We start from the raw sequence: 19,297 nt of genomic DNA on the forward strand, positions 1-19,297 counted from the left end.
ATCGGCTGAGGATGAGGAGATAACGTGATATTGCCGATTTGCCAGTCTTGACACGTCACCTACCAATAAATGCGTCTCACTAAGGAGAGCAAGGTCAATATTTCTCCTCTTCAATAGCCAAAGGACACTGGCACGCTTGTGTGGGGCGTTAAGCCCTCCTGCGTTCCAAATTAAAATATTCAATTTAGCCATGGTCGAGCTTGTCTAAATGCGTAGAGAACATACCAGTGCAGCCAGGCTGAGTACAGAGGCGCTGATCCAGGCGGGCCCAGACGGTCAATCCCAGGAGTTCAGAGGAGGAACAATTACACACATATAAGACAACAGTACATAAAACACATAAAAATACCACCCCAGCTACAACCCCCCCTCCTTCTACTCTAAACCCTAACCCACCCGTCCTATTATAAGCCCTCCTATACCCACTCTCCAGTCCCCACCCTATGCCCCATCCACTGAGGATGGTCATCTTCCTATCACTTCCCACTAGAGACATGGATCCAATAAGACGCTCCCCACTCCAACCCCCCTCTAGATAAACCCCTGAGTAAACCCCCACTAGTCCAATAAACACAAATAATAATAAAAATAAAATTCATTAAAGATATCGGTCGAAAACCACCTGAGCCTTGGCCCCAACATGAGACAACCATAATGGTAAAAATAGCCATTATTAAATAATAACTCCACATCAACCTGCAACCATCTATGTTATAGCCCAAATGGGTACAGGAAAATTCAAAACAAAATTAAATTAAAGCATCCCAGCCGATAGTCTAAGGCAGGATCGGGTCACAGGTTAATTGTGCAAAATTGTGTGAACAATGTCAATTAAACAATGACAATAATAAGAAAGGGAAAAAAAGGGGTTATGGTCAAAGTGCACCCCTGTAGCAGTCCCTCTGATCAGGCACAACGGCTGAAATGACATAACCTATGTAAGAAAAGCATTAAACACATTAATTAATCCGGGGATGGTAATAGGCAATATCTGACACAACCCGTTAACATCTATTGTTTCAATAAAGATATCGGTTGAAAACCACCGTGAGCCTAGGACTTAACATGAGATAACTTATAATGGAAAAAAGAAATTAAAAAATAAATTTAAATATAGTCATTATTATATAACAACTCAACATCAACCCTGCAACCATCTATTTCGGAGTCTGCGCATCAACGACGCAATGTTATAGCACCAATGGACAAAGGAAAAATCCAAAACAAAATTAAATTAGAGTATACCAGCGGGTAGTCTAAGGTAGGATCGGGTTCCAGGTAAATTGTGCAAACAAATGCCATTTAACAACGACAATAATAAGAAGGGGAAAAAGGGGTTATGGTCAAAGTGCACATCTGTAACAGTCCCTCTGATCAGGCACAATCAAACACATTCATTAACCAGGGGATGATAATAGGCAATATCTGACAAAACCTGTTATCATATCTTGTTAATATACATATTCAACCGATCCTCTCCTACCGGAGCCCAAAGCTCAAAACAGCATGGATATAAAAATAACAGCATACAAGAATTTAGTTAAGGACCCGACCACCGTTGGATTGTGCGAGCCGATCACACTTATACAGCAACAACAACCAAAGTGCGTCACTATTAACGGGTCTCGAACGACTTCACGCAGGCGATAGACGCAGCCCGCTAGCTAGCCCGAGGCTAGCGCGTGAGCTAGTGATGAATCCGGATAGCACGTTAGAGTTTGTTATGTACATTGTTCAGCTAGCTCGCTAGCTTCCAAAGAGGCGATACACAAGTACGATCATGAGGTCAGCATTAGCAAGTAACAGAAGTCATTGGGAAGTCCCGCTAGTTGGATGGGCAGTGGACAGTTAGAGTGTCTGGGCATGACAGCAAGTATTTGTGAATAGTCGGCCTAATCAATGTATATAGGCCCACACCGCCAAGTCACTCACCCGACATAGATATCAAGCAACAGTCTCGGGTATCCCCGCGAGATATTCCTTCGCTTTAGCCAACGACCAAAATGAACGCAGACCATCGACCTTCTCCAACACAGATAATTTCGCGGGAGCGAATAGCGTGGGCCTCAGGCCTAGTTTCCATAGCCTAGACAGGACCACCTTGTATTCGCCTCTCTGTGCTTGAACCTCCGGCGTAAAGTCTTCGAAAATGGCCACTTTGTGATCGCCAAGCCTCAGATTACCCCTTCTGGTACGAGCCGACCGCATGATGAGTTCTCTCTGCTGAAGCCTGTTCAGCTTGACTATGATGGGCCTCGGCTCTTTGTTCACGCCGGGAGAAAACCTGCCCGCCCTGTAGGCCGACTCACAGACAGGAGGCGAAGGGAGGACGTCAGTTCCTAGTATTTTCTGCAGCAGTTCGGGCATGGTCTCAGAGAGACGGCCTTCACCGCTGGCCTCCGGTACTCCAACAATCCTGACGTTGTGGCGTCTATCCCGGGACTGCATCTCCTCCATTGCCGACTGTAGTTTGTTGACTTCAGCCTGCCTAGCCAGCAGGGCGGACTCGAGACCCACCATCTTCTCGCCCTGTAATGATACCTCTGTCGTTAGCATGGCTAGTTCGTTAGCATTAGCCGAGGAGACAGCGTGCATCGACTCCATCTTGTCTATCAGCGGGACTACCGCCAGCCGTATTTCTTCTGATATCTCACGATGGAGGTTGACACAAAAATCCGCCAACACTTTCTTCTGTGCTTCAGCGAAGCGTGTCTCAGAGTCTGCGTGTAGCTTGGTCATGACCAAGAGCACAGCTTCGCTTATCTCCCCGACACCGGGCGACGATGCGGCCAGGCCCGGTGGTGGTGGTTTGCTGGTTGGGGCGCTCATGGCTCTGGTTTCCACCCCCGTCATCGCAGAAAGTCGAAAAAAAGTCGACGACAGTATACTAAACACGACGACCTAGCAAACAGATACAAAACAAATAAAAATAAAATAAAGACTAATGGGGAGAAACGTATATTCAGCACGGTAGAAGGGAGCTCATGTGAAACACGTCTACTCCATGATCGCTCAGCTCCGCCCTCGTGAGAGGTCCATAAGCTAATAAAATAATAATAATAATAAAACGGGTAGCCCGGGTAGCTCAAATCAAGCAATATAATTGTTTCATAGCCAGGGTATAATGAGCATATATCCACAGCTATGATTCTAATTCCTTTTCACAAATCAGTATCACTCCGTGTGAGGAAAAAAACTTTAACCTATAAGTAACGTTAGTCTGGTTTTATTTTTATCCAGATTATTTGATTATTTACACGTCCACTAAATCTATTAATCTAGCTACGAACTGGGGATACTGATGCATTACAGATAAAGGAATATAGCAGGACGATCGGTTACGATAGTTAACCTCACGTTGAACGGGGATTCCCAGTTAAACTGGGCATGCGTCAACCCCAGTCCTGTCACAGCCGCTCAATCTCCGAAAGCATTGGAGCAAATTTCCAAACAGACGAACTGACTACATATTTGGAATTTAAATGGATACATTCTCGCCTGAAAAAATATAAAAACTGTATAATTATGGTCCTAGGTCGTACGTTAAAACAGCCTTCCCCCTTGGTAAATAGTCTGCATACCTGCCGAGCTGACTATGAAAAAAAGAAATGCCAGCTAGTTGTTAGTGTGTATGTTGCATAGCAACCACCTTGCAGTGCAGACAGCCAGGATGGTCTATTTTATTTTGAACATTATTATTTACTAATAATAATGTACTACTAATAACATAAACATTTAAATCTAAGTGTGTCTTACTTTCATATTGCCATAACCTACTTTGTAACTGTTTTATAACTACGCCCCTTAGCTGTGATATAATAACCATATACCATGGCCTGTCGCTATTGTTTAAATATAATATAGATAATCTAAGATAGGCCTTGTGTTATCTAAAATATATTATAATATAGATATCTAAGATAGGCCTTTTGTTATCTAAGATATAATATAATATAGATATCCAATATAGGCCTTGTTATCTAAGTTATACTATAATATAGATATCAAAGATAGGCCTTGTGTTATACAGTATAAGATATATATAATATAGATATATAAGATAGGCCTTGTGTTATACAGTTATACAGTATAAGATATAATATATTATATAAGATAGGCCTTGTGTTATCTAAGATATAATATAATATTGATATCTAAATCAGAATCTCAAGGCACACCAACTTACAGTCTACAGTGCTACAAGAGAGTTTAAACTACATGCTACAAGAGAGTCTAGTTTAAACTACATGCTACAAGAGAGTCTAGTTTAAACTACATGCTACAAGACAGTCTAGTTTAAACTACAAGAGGGTCTAGTTGTAGGTGTTAGGATAGTGTTGTCAGATTGTACTATATCATCTCTCATTGTCATTAAAGTTTATTAACATGCGTATAATTTTCCTGTTTGATAGATTCCAGGTGGCCCAGATCCTTGAGCAGAAACCAGTTACCATGGAAACCAAACCTGCATCCCGGGAGCCTCAACGGAGCTCTCTTTTTGGAGGAAGTTTATTCTCCTCCTCCTCCTCCAGGAGGTACAGCTCTTCTCCGTATTCAACCTGCCTGTCTGTCTACATTTACATGTAGTCATTTAGCTGACGCTTTTATCCAAAGCGACTTCCATGTTTTGTACGACAAGTCAGCAGGAATGGCACAACTCTATCAGCTGAGTAACAATGTTCATCAAAGTGGTCAAACTTGAGTGCTACAGTGTCGAGTGTATGTTAGTACCAGTATATTAGGAAGAGTGCATGACAGTAGAGGGCAGTAAGAAGGTTAGTATTTCTTATTTTATTTATTTATTCAAGAAGTGTGTCTTCTTGAAAGATTGGTCGGGTTTCAGCTGTCCTAACTGTGGTGGGAAGTTCGTTCCACCATTGTGGAGCATGGACCGAGAATAGGCGGCTTCTCTTTGATGACCCTCCTGGAGCTCGGACAGGAGTGGGTCTGAGGCGGCCAGAAGACATAGAGCGGAGGGGTCTTGAGGGTGTGTAGTTAGAGATCATTGACCGGAGGTAGACGGGAGCCGTTCCCTTTGCCGCACGATATGCCGGGTCGAGGGCCTTGAAGCGGATCCGTGTGGCGATGGGGAGCCAATGCAAGTCCCTAAAGAAGTGGGGTAACATGGGCTGACTTTGGTAGGTTGGAAATCAGGTGGGCGGCTGCGTTCTGAATGAGTTGAAGAGGCTTGATGGCGGTGGTCGGTAGACCAGCAAGCAGTGTATTGCAGTAGTCGAGGCGAGAGATGACTGTTGATTGGATGAGGAGTTGGGTGGCTTCTTCTGTCAGGAAGGGGCGGATCCTTCTGACATTGCTCAGGAGGAATCTGCAGGTTCTGGTTGTTGCAGCGATGTGAGCGGAGAAGTTCAGCCGATCGTTGAGGACAACGCCAAGTTTCTTGGCGGTCGGGGACGCAGCCACAGCTACATTCTCCACTGTGATGTAAAGGTTGGTCAGGGGGCAGGATTTGGCCAGCAGGTGAAGCAATTCTGTTTTGCTTAGGTTCGGTTTGAGGTGGTTGGTCGTCATCCAGGTGGAGATGTCAGACAGACAGGCCGAGATCCGCTCAGAGACATGGATATCTGAGGGAGGAAAGGAGAGGAAGAGTTGAGTATCATCAGCAATGATACGAGAAGTCATGAGACGTGATAATATTACCCCAAGATTTGGTATAGAGGGAGAAGAGGAGGGGTCCAAGGATCAAGCTCTGGGGGACACCCGTCTGAATGGGGTGGGGGGGCGACAGGGTCCCTCTCCATGATACTTGGTAGGAGCAGTCGTCGAGGTAGGATGTCAGCCATGCCAGTGCAGAGCCAGCCACTCACATTCCTGCAAGGGATGCAAGGAGGATCTGGTGGTTGACTGTGTTGAAGGCTGCAGACAGGTCCAGGAGAATCAGGACAGAGGAGAGGCCCTTTGCTTTTGCTAAGTGAAGAGCCTCTGTGACCGCAATGAGGGCCGTTTCTGTGGAGTGGCCAGTCCTGACGCCTGACTGATTAGGGTCTAGGAGGTCATTTTGTAAGAGATAATCAGTAAGTTGGTTGGATACAGCACGTTCAAGAGATTTAGAGAGGAAGGCGAGAAGAGAGACAGGACGATAGTTGTCTATGATGGTGGGGTTCATGGTTGGTTTGACTGAATGAGCGGTGTGACTCTGGCTTGTTTTAGGGAGGCGGGGACCACCCCCGAGTTGAGGGAGGAGTTGATGGTTGCCGTTAGGAATGAGAGGATATCTGGTGCTATGGTCTGGAGGAGTGGAGAGGGCAGCGGGTCCAGCTGGCATGTAGTGGGACGGTTCGACGTTACCAGTGTGAAGGCCTCTGCGTCTGTAATGGAAGAGAAATATGACAGAGTGAAGGACGAGGTTCTTGATTCAGAATTTGGAATGGTTGGGAGAAGGAGCTGCGGATGAAAATCGCAGTCTTCGGCAGAGAGAGATGAGGGGGGAGTGAGGAGGGAGGACATGGTAGCGTGCAGTTTGCAAAGGTTCTTGGCAGGCCTCGATCCTATGGTGAAAGAAAGAGGCTTTGACAGTAGTAATGGTTTTGGAGAAAGCTAATAAGAGGTTGTGATATGTGGTCATGTCACCAGTGAGGCGAATCTTTCTATACTTCCTCTCGGCCGCTCTCAGGACCTGTCTTTCTTCCCTCACTGCATCCTTCAGCCATGGACTGGGTGGGGAACGGCGGGCAGGCTTCTCAGTGAGGGGACAGAGCTTGTCGAAGGAGGTTGAGAGGGCTGAGAGGAGGGTGGAGGTTGCCGTATCTGGGGGGAGAGCAGAGAAGGTGTCACTCAAAGGTAGAGCGGACAGGACGCCGGAGGAGAGGGTGGAGGGGGATAGGGAGCGCAGGTTGCGTCTGACTGAGACAGTTTGGGTTGGAGTGGATGATTTGGGGTTAAGCATGAGAGTTAGTGAAAAGGATATGAAGAAAATGTCAGATACATGAAGGGGAGTTACCGTGGTGTTAATGATGTTGGAGTTACGGTATAATATGATATCCAAGGAGCTACCTGCTTTGTGAGTGGGAGGCATTACAGTGGGAGTCAGGTCGAAGGATTGTAGGAGAGAGACCACTGTGTCTGACTGAGACAAGTCAGGCAGATTGAAATCGCCCATTAGGAGGAAGGGGGTACCATCTTCTGGCAAAGAGCTTAGAAGCATGTCCAGTTCGTTTGGGAAGTTTTCGAGGGGACCTGGAGGACGATAGAGAGTAACAATGGTGAATGGATTAGAGACAGATACTGCATGGTATTCAAGAGAGGAGAGTGACAGCACTGGGAGTGATAATACATGTGTAGACCATGAGGGAGAGGTCAAGAGACCAGTGCCTCCCCCACGTCTGGAAGGTTGTGGTGTGTGAGTGAAGTTATAGCTTGTAGAGGCTGCAGGTGTTGAGTTATCTGGTGTTATCCAGGTCTCAGTGAGAGACAGAAGCTGGATGTTTTGACTATGGCAGTAATGAAGTCAGCTTTCCTGACGGCTGATTGACAATTCCATAAGCCTTCATGTACAGTGACAGGTATATTTGTGGCGGTGGGGGGGGGGGGGGGGGGGGTAGGAGAGATTAGCAGGATTGCTACCAAACTGTCGTGGATGGCTTGAATCTGGTCTGGTGGAGAGTATTGGGATAGGTACGTGGCACATTGTGGTATCAGAGAAGCAGGAGGAAAGGTGAAGTTTGGAGGGAAGAAAGGCAGAAAAATTACAGAGAGGGAGGGAAAGGAAAACATTTCAGAGTAGAGTAATAGATAGGATAATAATGGTCTACTTAGCACTCTGATGGGTGGGTCTGTTCCCTCCTTGGTGAACTCCAGTAGGGTGAAACTAAACTGAATGTTAGAACAGTTAGATTTAGGATAACAAAATAGATAATCAAGGTTCACTTACTTTCCTCTCACTGTTAATCAGCTTAGTGTAGCTTCCCTCTGCTGTCAGTACAGACAGCTCTGTGTGTTTTTATGTACCTGGGCCTCACACTGAATGAACTCCGATCTGACTCTCTCTATCTCTTGCTCTCTTGCTCTCTATCTCTCTTTTTCTCTTTTTCTCTATCTATCTGTCTCTCTCTCTCTCTCTCTCTCTCTCTCTCTCTCTCTCTCTCTCTCTCTCTCTCTCTCTCTCTCTCTCTCTCTCTCTCTCTCTCTCTCTCTCTCTCTCTCTCTCTCTCTGTCTCTCTCTCTCCCCCCCTCTCCTTCAGATGAACACAGAGGGATTCTGGGTGAATAATGTTACCCCGTAGATGATGACATCATCGGTTGACAACTAGCATGGAGGGAGGAGTCCAAGATGTCCGACATCAAGAAACCATGGCAAACGACCCAGTCATCCTGGGGTCAACCCACAAAAAGAGACAGAGAAAACAGTCCCTGATATTGTGCTTCCATGAACTTGAAGACAGAGGCAAAACACACACACACACACACACACACACACACACACACACACACACACACACACACACACACACACACACACAGTGGTGTGGCGTCCCACACACCTTGACGCTGTGCAATGCTCGGTCATAGGACATAATGACAACTGAAGCAGCGTTGAGACCAGGTTTTGATACAAACTTATTCACAATCACGTTCACACAAACAAGGGGAAAAAACATTTCAAGTATTATGAAAAGTCTATTCATAAAGATCTTAAATCTTGACATTTTAGTCATTTTATTACAGTTTCTAGCTCTCTTTCCATTTGCAGATCGACTGTTTGGCCTTGTTAAAGCGGTTGCATGTGGTCTAAACAGACACCAACATCAACAGTCATATTCAGTCAAAGGACTCAATATTATCAACACTGAGCTAAGATTGGTCTTTTTGCTGTTGACCACCATGCAGCACAGACTTCCCGAAAAGTATTCATACAGTATGAACATTCATACAGACTAGAACACAGAAAAAGATTAATATGAGGCACTAAAACACAGAAAATTATCCATATGAAGCACAATGATTCATATGAACCACTAGAACACAGACAAGTATTTATATGAACCACTAGAACACAGAAAAAGATCCACATGAAGCACAATGATTCATATGAACCACTACAACACATTAAAAGATTAATAGGAACGACCAAATATTTAAATGAACCACAATGGTCCATATGAAGCACTATAACAGAAAACGATCATTATGAACCACAATGATTCATATGAACCACTAGAACACAGGAAACGATTTATACGAACCACTAGAACACAGAAAAATATACATATGAACCACTAGAATACAGAAAGATTCATAGGAACCAAAATGATCCATATGAACCTCTAGAACACAGAAAATTATACATGTAAACCACTAGAACAGATATCAGGTTTTTAATCCTGGTCTCTTGGCCTTCTTGTTAAAGCATGTTAAAACTATGACATGAAATTAAGACCAACTTTAGTTCACTAACCCAGTACTGTAGACATGTCTAACTCTTCCTCTACTGCTGGCTATCAGCAGCTTTCCCAGAAGAGCCTTGAGTTATCTAATTTCTAACTCTTCTTCTACTGCTGGCTATCAGGAGCTCTCCAAACAGAGCCTTGATTCATCTCATTGATGGTCAACAGACATGTAAATCTCTGTACATATGTAAATACAGAAACTGAACAGGGTGGGTTTAAACAGTTGAAGTAGTGGAGGTGAGGGGCACTGATACCAGCTTGATATCACACTGATAATGATACTGGTATGAAATATTGGACTGATACTGGTATGAGATATCAAACTGATACTGGTGTGAGATTTTAGACTGATACTGGTATGAGATATCAAACTGATACTGGTATGATATATAGGACTGATAGTGGTATGAGATATCAGACTGATACTGGTATGATATATAGGACTGATAGTGGTATGAGATATCAGACTGATACTGGTATGAGATATCAGACTGGTACTGGTATGAGATATTAGACTGGTACTGGTATGAGATATTAGACTGGTACTGGTAGGAGATATCAGACTGATACTGGTATGAGATATTAGACTGGTACTGGTAGGAGATATTAGACTGATACTGGTATGAGATATTAGACTGGTACTGGTAGGATATATCAGACTGCTACTGGTAGGAGATATCAGACTGATTCCAGGGTAAAACAGGGCATCAGTATCCTAACTAGAATCTGATACCAGGAGCCATGTGGAACAATCAGAAATCTAAGAACAGAAAGTAGACTTTTTACATGTTTGACACATAGAAACAAGTTAGGTGTTTCTGAAGCCACACAGTTGGTATCAGAACATCACTAACACATTTTGTTTATATACATTGTTTCATTCCCTTAAAACTAAACTTCAAATCTTTTAGTTTCTTGAGTTTTATTTGAAAGTCTTTATTCCACCATTTGAAAACTGACATCTACTCTCAATAAAGAAATTGTGTTAATAAAGAAAAATGGGTGCTAAAACATAATCATCAGGTATAAAGGCTGAAGCTGCTCTATATACAATATACTATGAACTTGGAGAGATGGTAAAGATGTCACTAAAATAATCCTGTCCCGTTTATAGTCTGTTCATGACTTCTGTGAAAGTGAGACATGAATCCTGCTCAGCCTTTATTTACACCAACATAGTTTTACAGGGTGGATTATTAGCCTATCATGGAGTTTTAGAAATTCATTTTTGTATTTTGTAAAATATTGCTGTTTATTTGCGGTTCTGAGAAGTGAACATTGCTGTCTGGAAGACAGAAACATATTTATTGGTTGAGAACATTTCCATGTTTTTTTATTTTACCTGTGTTTATTATTATTATTACTACTACAATTAAATGTTAGAAACTGACATGTTGCTGGAAAGAAAGGTACAAAACATCTCATCTCATCAGTATTTATTATGATATTCCATTTTTTCTTTATGATATTTTTACCTTTGAAATAAAGACAAGTTGTATTTTGACAATTTTCTTGTGTGTTTATCCTGTGCATGATGAGAAACCAGGGATGATGCTTGTAATGTGTCGATGTGAGGAGACCACGGATGAATGTATCCAATAGATGAGGAGATTAGGGATGATTGTATCCTATGGATGAGGGAAGACCAGGGATGATTGTATCATGTGGATGAGAGGAGACCAGGGATGATTGTATCATATGGATGAGAGGAGACCAGGGATGAGTGTATCATATGGATGAGGGGAGACCAGGGATGATTGTATCATATGGATGAGGGGAGACCAGGGATGATTGTATTTTATGGATGAGAGGAGACCAGGGATGAGTATCATCTGGATGAGGGGAGACCAGGGATGATTGTATCATATGGATGAGGGGAGACCAGGGATGATTGTATTTTATGGATGAGAGGAGACCAGGGATGAGTATCATCTGGATGAGGGGAGACCAGGGATGATTGTATTTGATGGATAAGAGGAAACCAGGGATGATTTTTAACAACGGTTCTAAAACCTAGTTCTTCCATTCTCTTCAGTGTTACAACAGACTGGCAAATATGATCAGTATGGACCACTGCACTTCCGCATTACATTGAGCTCATGGAGGAGAGAGAGCGGGGGGAGAAAATGAATGAATGTGGATGAGAGCCCCAAGTCGATCGGCACTTTCTCGGCCAAGCTATAGTAATTTTTTCGCACCTACTCCCGAGATACGCATGCGCAGATTGATTAACCTAGACCAGTGTTTCCCACAGGATTTTCAGAGACTATGGGGGGTGAACCTCCGACCCTCTAAGGGGGGGTGTCACTAGTGGTGTCACTAGAGCATACATTTGAGCCATCAAAGAAATGAAGCAAAAGTGGTTACCTGTGTTGAACTGGTTTATTTTTTAGAAAATAAAAAAATATAGTGGATTACTATTACGACTACTACCACTGCCAATACTACTGATACCTCCCTATTGGCAAACTTTATATTTAAAAAAAAATATATAGGAAAAAACGGGAGGGACTAATTAGACTGGCGGGCCGCCACAGTCTAGGTAATTAATGGGAAACCCTGCTAGAGTTCGGGAGTAGGTGCGGTTAAAGTGACTATAGCTCGGCCGAGAAAATGCCGATCGACATGGGATTGGTCGGTCCGTGTTCAGGAGACTCAGGCGTATAAAAGTATATTGGATCATGTCTCCAGCACCCCCACAGCCGTAGCTACAACCACTTAATGTCAAGGTTCTCATCCACATTCATTCATTTTCTCCCGCTCTCTCTCCCATGATTTCAGAATACCGGAAGTATTGCGGTGGTCTATGTGAGTAAAGCACTAATAATAATAATAATAAATTCAATTTGTACCGCACTTTATATTTGTGAAAATCTCAAAGTGCTACAGGAGATAAAGATAAAAAGTTAAATGAATAAAAACAATTAAAATGAATAAAACAACCAATGAAATGGAAGAACATAAAAATTTAATAAAAATAATAATAAAAATGAATAGAAGTCAAATTAAAAGTAAAAGAATAATTCAGGCAAATGCCTTGTTAAAAAGAAATGTTTTTAGGCCCCTTTTAAAAACCGCAACGGACTGTGGTGCTCTCAGATGGTCAGGGAGGGCATTCCACAGCCGAGGAGCAGCTGAGCAGAAGGCCCGGTCGCGTCTATTCGTTTCCTAACGCATTTATGCTTCCACGTTCACGTTTTGCGAATCTGATTGGCTACTGCCGTTTCTGGTGCGATCTGATTGGCCACTGACGTTTCTGGTCATGTGACATGTGTGCCCAATCGCGTGATGTGCCCATTTCCGCCTCGACCAGCAGCAAACTACCTAACGCCTAGTTTATCACTGGTTAAGCTTAGGCGACTCTTTCAAAGTTGGTTAAGGTTAGAGTTTGGAATCAGGGCTGGCGTTCTATCGCCCTGCTCTAAGACAAACTCTAACCTTAACCAACTTCGAAAGAGTGCCTAAGCTTAACCGGCGAAAGAACTTGCCGTAACACGATTGGTGCGACCAGAAACATCAGTGGCCAATCAGAGCGCAAAACGCGAACGCGGAAGCATAAATGCGTTGAAACGAATAGACGCTGCCCGGTCGTGTCTATTCTTAACCCAAACGGTTCATGCGTTTTGCGAATCTGATTGGCCACTGACGTTTCTGGTCATGTGACATGTGCGCCCAATCGCGTGACACGCCCATTTCCGCCTCGACCAGCAGCAAACCCTAACCCTAACCCTAACCCTAACCGTTCTATCGCCATGCTCTAAGACAAACTCTAACCTTAACCAACTTCGAAAGAGTGCCTAAGCTTAACCGGGGAAAGAACTTGCCGTCACACGATTGGTGCGACCAGAAACATCAGTGGCCAATCAGAGCGCAAAACGGGAACACGGAAGCATGCACCGTTTGGGTTAAGAATATAGGCGCCCCGGTCACCCATGGTGCAAAGGTGTGTCCTGTGTATGGTTTGGAGTGTGTTTGAGTTGAGTGTCCAGAGCGGAGGAGGTCGGGGGAGCGATGAGCTCTTTTAGATAGGAGGGGGCGTTGCTGTGGATGCACTGATGGGTGACTACCGCCCTCTAGTGTCCAGTTCCTATATTGTCATGGAGGTTGATAGTGACATTTATGACATACACAACATACATGACATCATGACATTTATGGCATAGGGACATACATGACATACAGGTATATAGTACTGTTACATTTGTGACATATATGATATGCAAATATACAGTACTGTTACCCATAGATCCTGACAGAGAGTATATACATATGATGGGGAGGAGACTGTACATTAGGAGGGGGTGGGTGGGTGGGAGAGAAATATACATACGGTGGGGAGAGAATATATACATACGGTGGGGAGGAGACTGTTTATTAGGTGGGGGTGGGGGGTTTGGACATTTACGGTAGCCAGTTTTGAATTGCAGCCTACCGTACTCTTTTGTAGCGGTTTTGAATGTGGGTAGGGACTATCAGTGAGCTGGATGCAATCCTACCTTGAGGGGAGGGAACAGATGGTGGAGGTAAACGGTACCCTATCCCCCCCATACAGTGAGCTATGGTGTTCCACAAGGAAGCATACTAGGACCGCTACTGTTCCTAATTTATGCAAATGACATGTCGTCAGCTTGTGACTGCAACTTGTTCCTGTTTGCGGACGACTCAGCCCTGCTGGTCTCTGACAAGAACAAGTTACAGGTTGAAAAAACCCTCAGCTCGGAACTAGGCAAAATCTGCATATGGCTCGCTGATAACAAACTATCATTACTATCATCGTCTAGTTTACAGGGTCCCCCATTTTCAATTCATCATAACATATATGACACACACGACATACAGATAGACAGTACTTCTACATCTATACATTTATGACATACCAGATTTGCAAATACAGTACTGTTTGTGATACAAAAAGAGTCCAGAAAAGAGAGTATATTATATACATTTGACGTAGAAACTGTACATTGGAGGAGGTTGGGTAGGTGGGGTGGGGTTGGGTGGGTGGGGGGGGGGGGGACTGTACATTGGAGGTGGTTGGGTGGGTGGGGGGTGTTGGGTAGGGGGTGGGTGGGGGACACTGTACATTGGAATATTGACAAAGCCATACTTGGTCATTTACTGTACATTGGAGGGGGTTGGGTTAGGACATTTGCAGGGGCCAGTTTCGAATTGCAGTCTCCCGTAGGTGTTCTTTGAGAGTGGTTTTGAAAGTGGGTAGTGATTCACATTCCTTTACAGCTTTGGGTAGGGCGTTCCACATTGATGTGGCATAATTATGAAACGTGTTTAGTCCCTTGTTTGAGCCGAATCTGGGTTTAACATGATTTGTGGAGCTCCCTCTGGTGTTGTGATCGTGGTATTCACTGACCTTTGGGAAGTATTTTGACATGTACATGGGTACCTTGGTCGTGTAGTGTATCTTGTAGACCAGGCCCATTGCAAGTTGCTGTACTCTGTCTTCTACTCTAAGCCATCCTAGGTTGTCAAAGTGGGCAGGGGTGAGGTGGGTTCTAGGAGTCAGGTCAAGCAGTAGTCTGACCAGTTTGTTTTGAGATGTTTGTAATTTTGTTTTTAGTGCCTTTGAGGTGCTTTGGTACCATGAGGTGCAAGCATAGTCGTAGTACCCTTGAATGAGTGCTCCTGCCAGAGTCATCAGGGTATTCTTGTTTACCAGAGAGGAGATCCGGTACAAGAATCTAGTTTGTTGGTTGACTTTTTTTATTACAATGGATGCCATTTTGTCACAGGAAAGATTTTCCTCTAGGATGGAACCTAGGTATGTAATCTTTCCTTGTGACAATATTGTCACCCACTGTAACTGAGAAGCCGTCGGTCTTGCTGAGTTTGTTATTTGATCCGAAGAGAATGGACTCTGTTTTACCCAGGTGTAATGATAGTTTGTTATCAGTGAGCCAGGTGCAGATTCTGCCGAGTTCTGAGCTGAGGGTTTTTTCAACCTGTAACTTGTTCTTGTCAGAGACCAGCAGGGCTGAGTCGTCCGCGAACAAGAACAAGTTGCAGTCACAAGCTGACGACATGTCATTTGCATAAATTAGGAACAGTAGCGGTCCTAGTATGCTTCCTTGTGGAACACCACAGCTCACTGTGAGGGGGGGGGGGGGGTAGAGTACCGTTTACCTCCACCATCTGTTCTCTCCCCTCAAGGTAGGATTGCATCCAACTCACTGATAAACTATCAAAACCAATTGCTTTTAGCTTGTCAATCAGAATGGAGTGATTGACAGTGTCGAAGGCTTTTTGTAAGTCCAGCATGACCATGCCGCAGTATTTGCCTGCGTCCACCTCTTGTTTGATGTGGTCGTTCAAATAGAGAAGGCATGTGTCAGTGGAGTGGGATGTTCTGAAGCCAGATTGGAATTCGTAGATTAGAATTTTTTCCGCTAGGTACTTTTCGACCTGTTCGTAGACAATTTTTTCCATGACTTTCGAGATGGAGGTAAGAATAGAAACAGGGCGGTCATGTGGCTGTTTGATTCATTAAGGTCACTGGAGCCACATTCTCACCTGTAAAGCCCAACAAGTTACTTGAATATTTATTTTAACTAAATGCAATAGAGGTCACTCAAAGGGCAAGGTAGGGTTCATACAGAGTTCTTTAATGGTGCTAGGGGGTAGGGTTCAAGTGCAGTTATTTAAGGGTGCTGAGGGGTAGGGTCCATATGGAGTTCTTTAAGGGTGTCAGGGGGTAGGGTTCTTATGGAGTTCTTTAAGACTTCGTATGGAGTTTTTTAAGATTGCTGGAATGTAGGGTTCATATGGAGTTATTTAAGTGCTAAAGGGTAGGGTTCATAATGAGTTATTTAAGGGTGGTAGGGTTCATATGGAGTTATTTAAGTGCTAAAGGGTAGGGTTCATAATGAGTTATTTAAGGGTGGTAGGGGTCATATGGAGTTCTTTAAGGGTCCTAGATGGTATGGTTCTCAGACATATGTTGCAGTCCCTCGTTTCTTGTTGGAATGATATCCTTGCTCTCAGCTCGCACAGTTTATTATCCAGAGATTGTACATTGGCAAGCAGAATGCTGGGGAGCGGGGGGTGATTGGCTCGCTTTCTCAGTCTCACCAGAAGCCCGGGTCTGCATCCCTGTTTTCGGCGTCTGTGTATCTTTGTCCCCAGCAGCACCGCGTTGAACGTCTTCTGCAGTTCGTATGAACAAAGGATCTTCATGTAAAAGCTCACGTTTTGGGGTGATCGTCAAATCTTGTATGTTCAGTAGTGCTTCTCTGTCATATCTATAAATGCTGGTCACTTTACGTGTAAAAACAACATAATAACTAAAAAGTTGCTAGGTCTATGAGGAGTGCACAACACAGCAGCCGTCCGTGGTGCCATGCTACATGCCAGATCTTTCTGTTAATATCCTGAGAATCTGACAACAAAAGACTTGGAGGTCCAACTGTTTTGCACGGTGCCGATGTTATGTGAGCCTTTTCCAGCAGCAGCTCCCCTGTGAATTCCTTGCCAAGAACCTCAGGAACCGTCTTCTTCAAGATCCTGATCTTTTCCTTCTGCTCACTCTGGGAAACCATATACTGTATGCACAAATTGACACATCTGTCTCTGTCCCATGCTCGGCCAACTTTTCAGTACATTTCTCAATTTCTGTTACTTTAGCCAGCGGTTCTGCCTTCCTTCCAGTTTCCAACTCTGAAACTCTGAATTCTAAACTGTCGAGTCGCTCCTTCACAATGGCCATCTTTTCATTGATTCTCTATGAATCTTGTTTGCTCTTCAGCCATCCTCTCAAATGTCCTTGTTTGTTCCTCTGCCATCCTTTTCTGTTCACTGGCCAATTCAAACATATTTTCCTGTCTTTCTACCATCCTTGTGTAGCAGCCTGAATATTCTACAAAGTATTCAGTAGTGCTAACTAACTGTTACTTTCCCTGTGTGTGTATAACGTGTGATTTACAGTGTTCCTTTGGATAGCCTAACAGTGTTCCTTTGGTTAGCTCGCCCAGTCTAACGACGAGGTGAGGTGCTACTCTTCTCCAGATGCAGTATGGATTACTAGCAATAACATTGAGCCTTTTTTTCCCTTTCTGGAGCGGTCCTTGCGTGGGACCAGTGGAGGTTGCCAGCAGGGGGCGGAGTGGCAGTGGTGGCAGGTGGAGCAGTGGAGAGAAGCAAGCAACGAGGAAGAGGGAATTACCTGGAGGCGAGGGGAACAGGAAGCTCTCTTCGGCATTGGACTTGGCCGTGAACGGTCGCAGCCACAACGGGCGTGTGCTTTGGAATAGCCCCGTTGAAGAAGTCAGTGAAGGAGAGCCCCGTCGGAGCCATACTTGCTAGTGACGGGTTATCCTAGAAGTATCAGCGATAGTGTGTGAGTAAGAGAAACCGAACCCAAGGACTAACGTCTAGAGCTAACGAGACTAACGTTTAACGTTATCGGGTTATAGTAGTTACTGTGTGCGGTATAGTAGTATGCTGCTAACGGCTCCGTCTGACTTGAGTAGACTACCGGGCGCGAGGCGCTGAAGAGACCGGTGGTATAGCCAGCCACGTTGCGTTAGCAGTGTAACCGAATAGCAGGAGGGTGCATCGAGACCCAAAGCTTAGCTGTGTTTAAGGTAGCCAAAGTATTAGCTCGCGCGACAGAAGCAAGCCAGCAACAGCAGCGGTGGACGTTTCCCAGGCGGTACAGAGGACGCCTCTTCCCACCAGCAGAGGACGCCATACAGCAAGCTCTGCCAGCTAACCACTGCCTGCTGTTCGCCCAGCCTGCTGGCTGTGCTCGCGGATCGCCGACGCCATCTTGTCATCCGGACTAGCGGTGACAAGAGTGGGTCCGCCATCTTGGCTAAGTACTAATAGTACCACGTGTATCAACAGCAACGTCCATTGAAGTGAACGCTAACAACCAATGTCTAAGGGGTACCCCAAACAAGGGGGTACATATAGGTCCAATACTATAGTATCCTACTACCCAGTGTCTGTGTACTACTACTCCCACAAGCAGGGATAATCCACCCTTCTACACTTGTAACCCACAGAGGTTCATTCGAAACCAACACCATCTTCTCTGCCGTAGCTAAACCAGCCTACGCCGTCTTCACACCACGTGTCAGACGAGACAAACTACCATTCGATTCTTGTGGTGTCTCATGGTCATCTTTCGTTTGAAAATTCACTCCAAACTTATCTTCAACAGTTCAATATAAAAATGGAGATGCAGGTCATAAAAAGCAATAACATGGGTGAAACAGTGGGAACTACCAAGCTATGCAACCTTCTCCATTGAACGCTCAGCCATGCCCCCAGGTGATTTTAATGTTAATTGGTCAAATAAAGTAATGCCTCCAAATACTTTAAGGAGGTTAGTGGTAATTTACATTTGTGTTACTGAACCCACCTGGCCAAACTTGAAAAACTAGGCTAAATCAACCTTAATTGATTCCATTTTCTCAAATAGACGTGATAAAGATTTCTGCTTGCAGAGTATTTGATTTGGGAATCAGTGATCACTGCCTCACATCATGTATCAGAAACTCCCAGCTACAGAAAACAAAACCTCACACTATTTACAAAAAAAATATCAGGAATTTTAATGATCAAGCTTTTTTAATGGATCTGTTTCACAGTGACATATTCTACACTTCCGACATCCCTGATGTTGAATTAGCTCTGGGTTTTTATCAATAAACATGCTCCTTTCAAGACATTTAGGTTAAAAGATAGATTAATTTAGAGATTATTTAGAGAAAGAAAGAAGAAACAGCTTTTCTCCCCTAATGTTGTTTTTGAAGCACTACATACCATTGATAGCAGGAACTCAACGGTAGAGAGTATAAACTGGATCCCTTTTTTCTCAGGTTAGCTCCACACATATCTTTAATCTTTCATTGTCATCATGTATAGTTCCTACTCCT

General features: G+C 44.2%; 1 protein-coding gene across 4 annotated transcripts in view; it reads left to right on the forward strand.

The window, feature by feature from the left end:
• The window catches only part of relt (RELT TNF receptor), a 178,389-nt gene extending 167,478 nt beyond the window's left edge, over positions 1-10,911 (forward strand). For all 4 annotated transcript variants that reach the window (XM_084324734.1, XM_084324736.1, XM_084324733.1 and 1 more), the window contains 2 exons: positions 4,413-4,535; positions 8,199-10,911. In XM_084324734.1, the coding sequence (XP_084180860.1) occupies positions 4,413-4,535; positions 8,199-8,202 (127 nt within the window). In that variant the 3' untranslated portion in view covers positions 8,203-10,911. The remainder of the gene's footprint in view (positions 1-4,412; positions 4,536-8,198) is intronic.
• The last annotated feature ends 8,386 nt before the right edge of the window (positions 10,912-19,297 follow it).

Source organism: Notolepis coatsorum (genome assembly GCF_963971535.1).
Source record: "Notolepis coatsorum genome assembly, chromosome: 1".
Taxonomy (NCBI): domain Eukaryota; kingdom Metazoa; phylum Chordata; class Actinopteri; order Aulopiformes; family Paralepididae; genus Notolepis; species Notolepis coatsorum.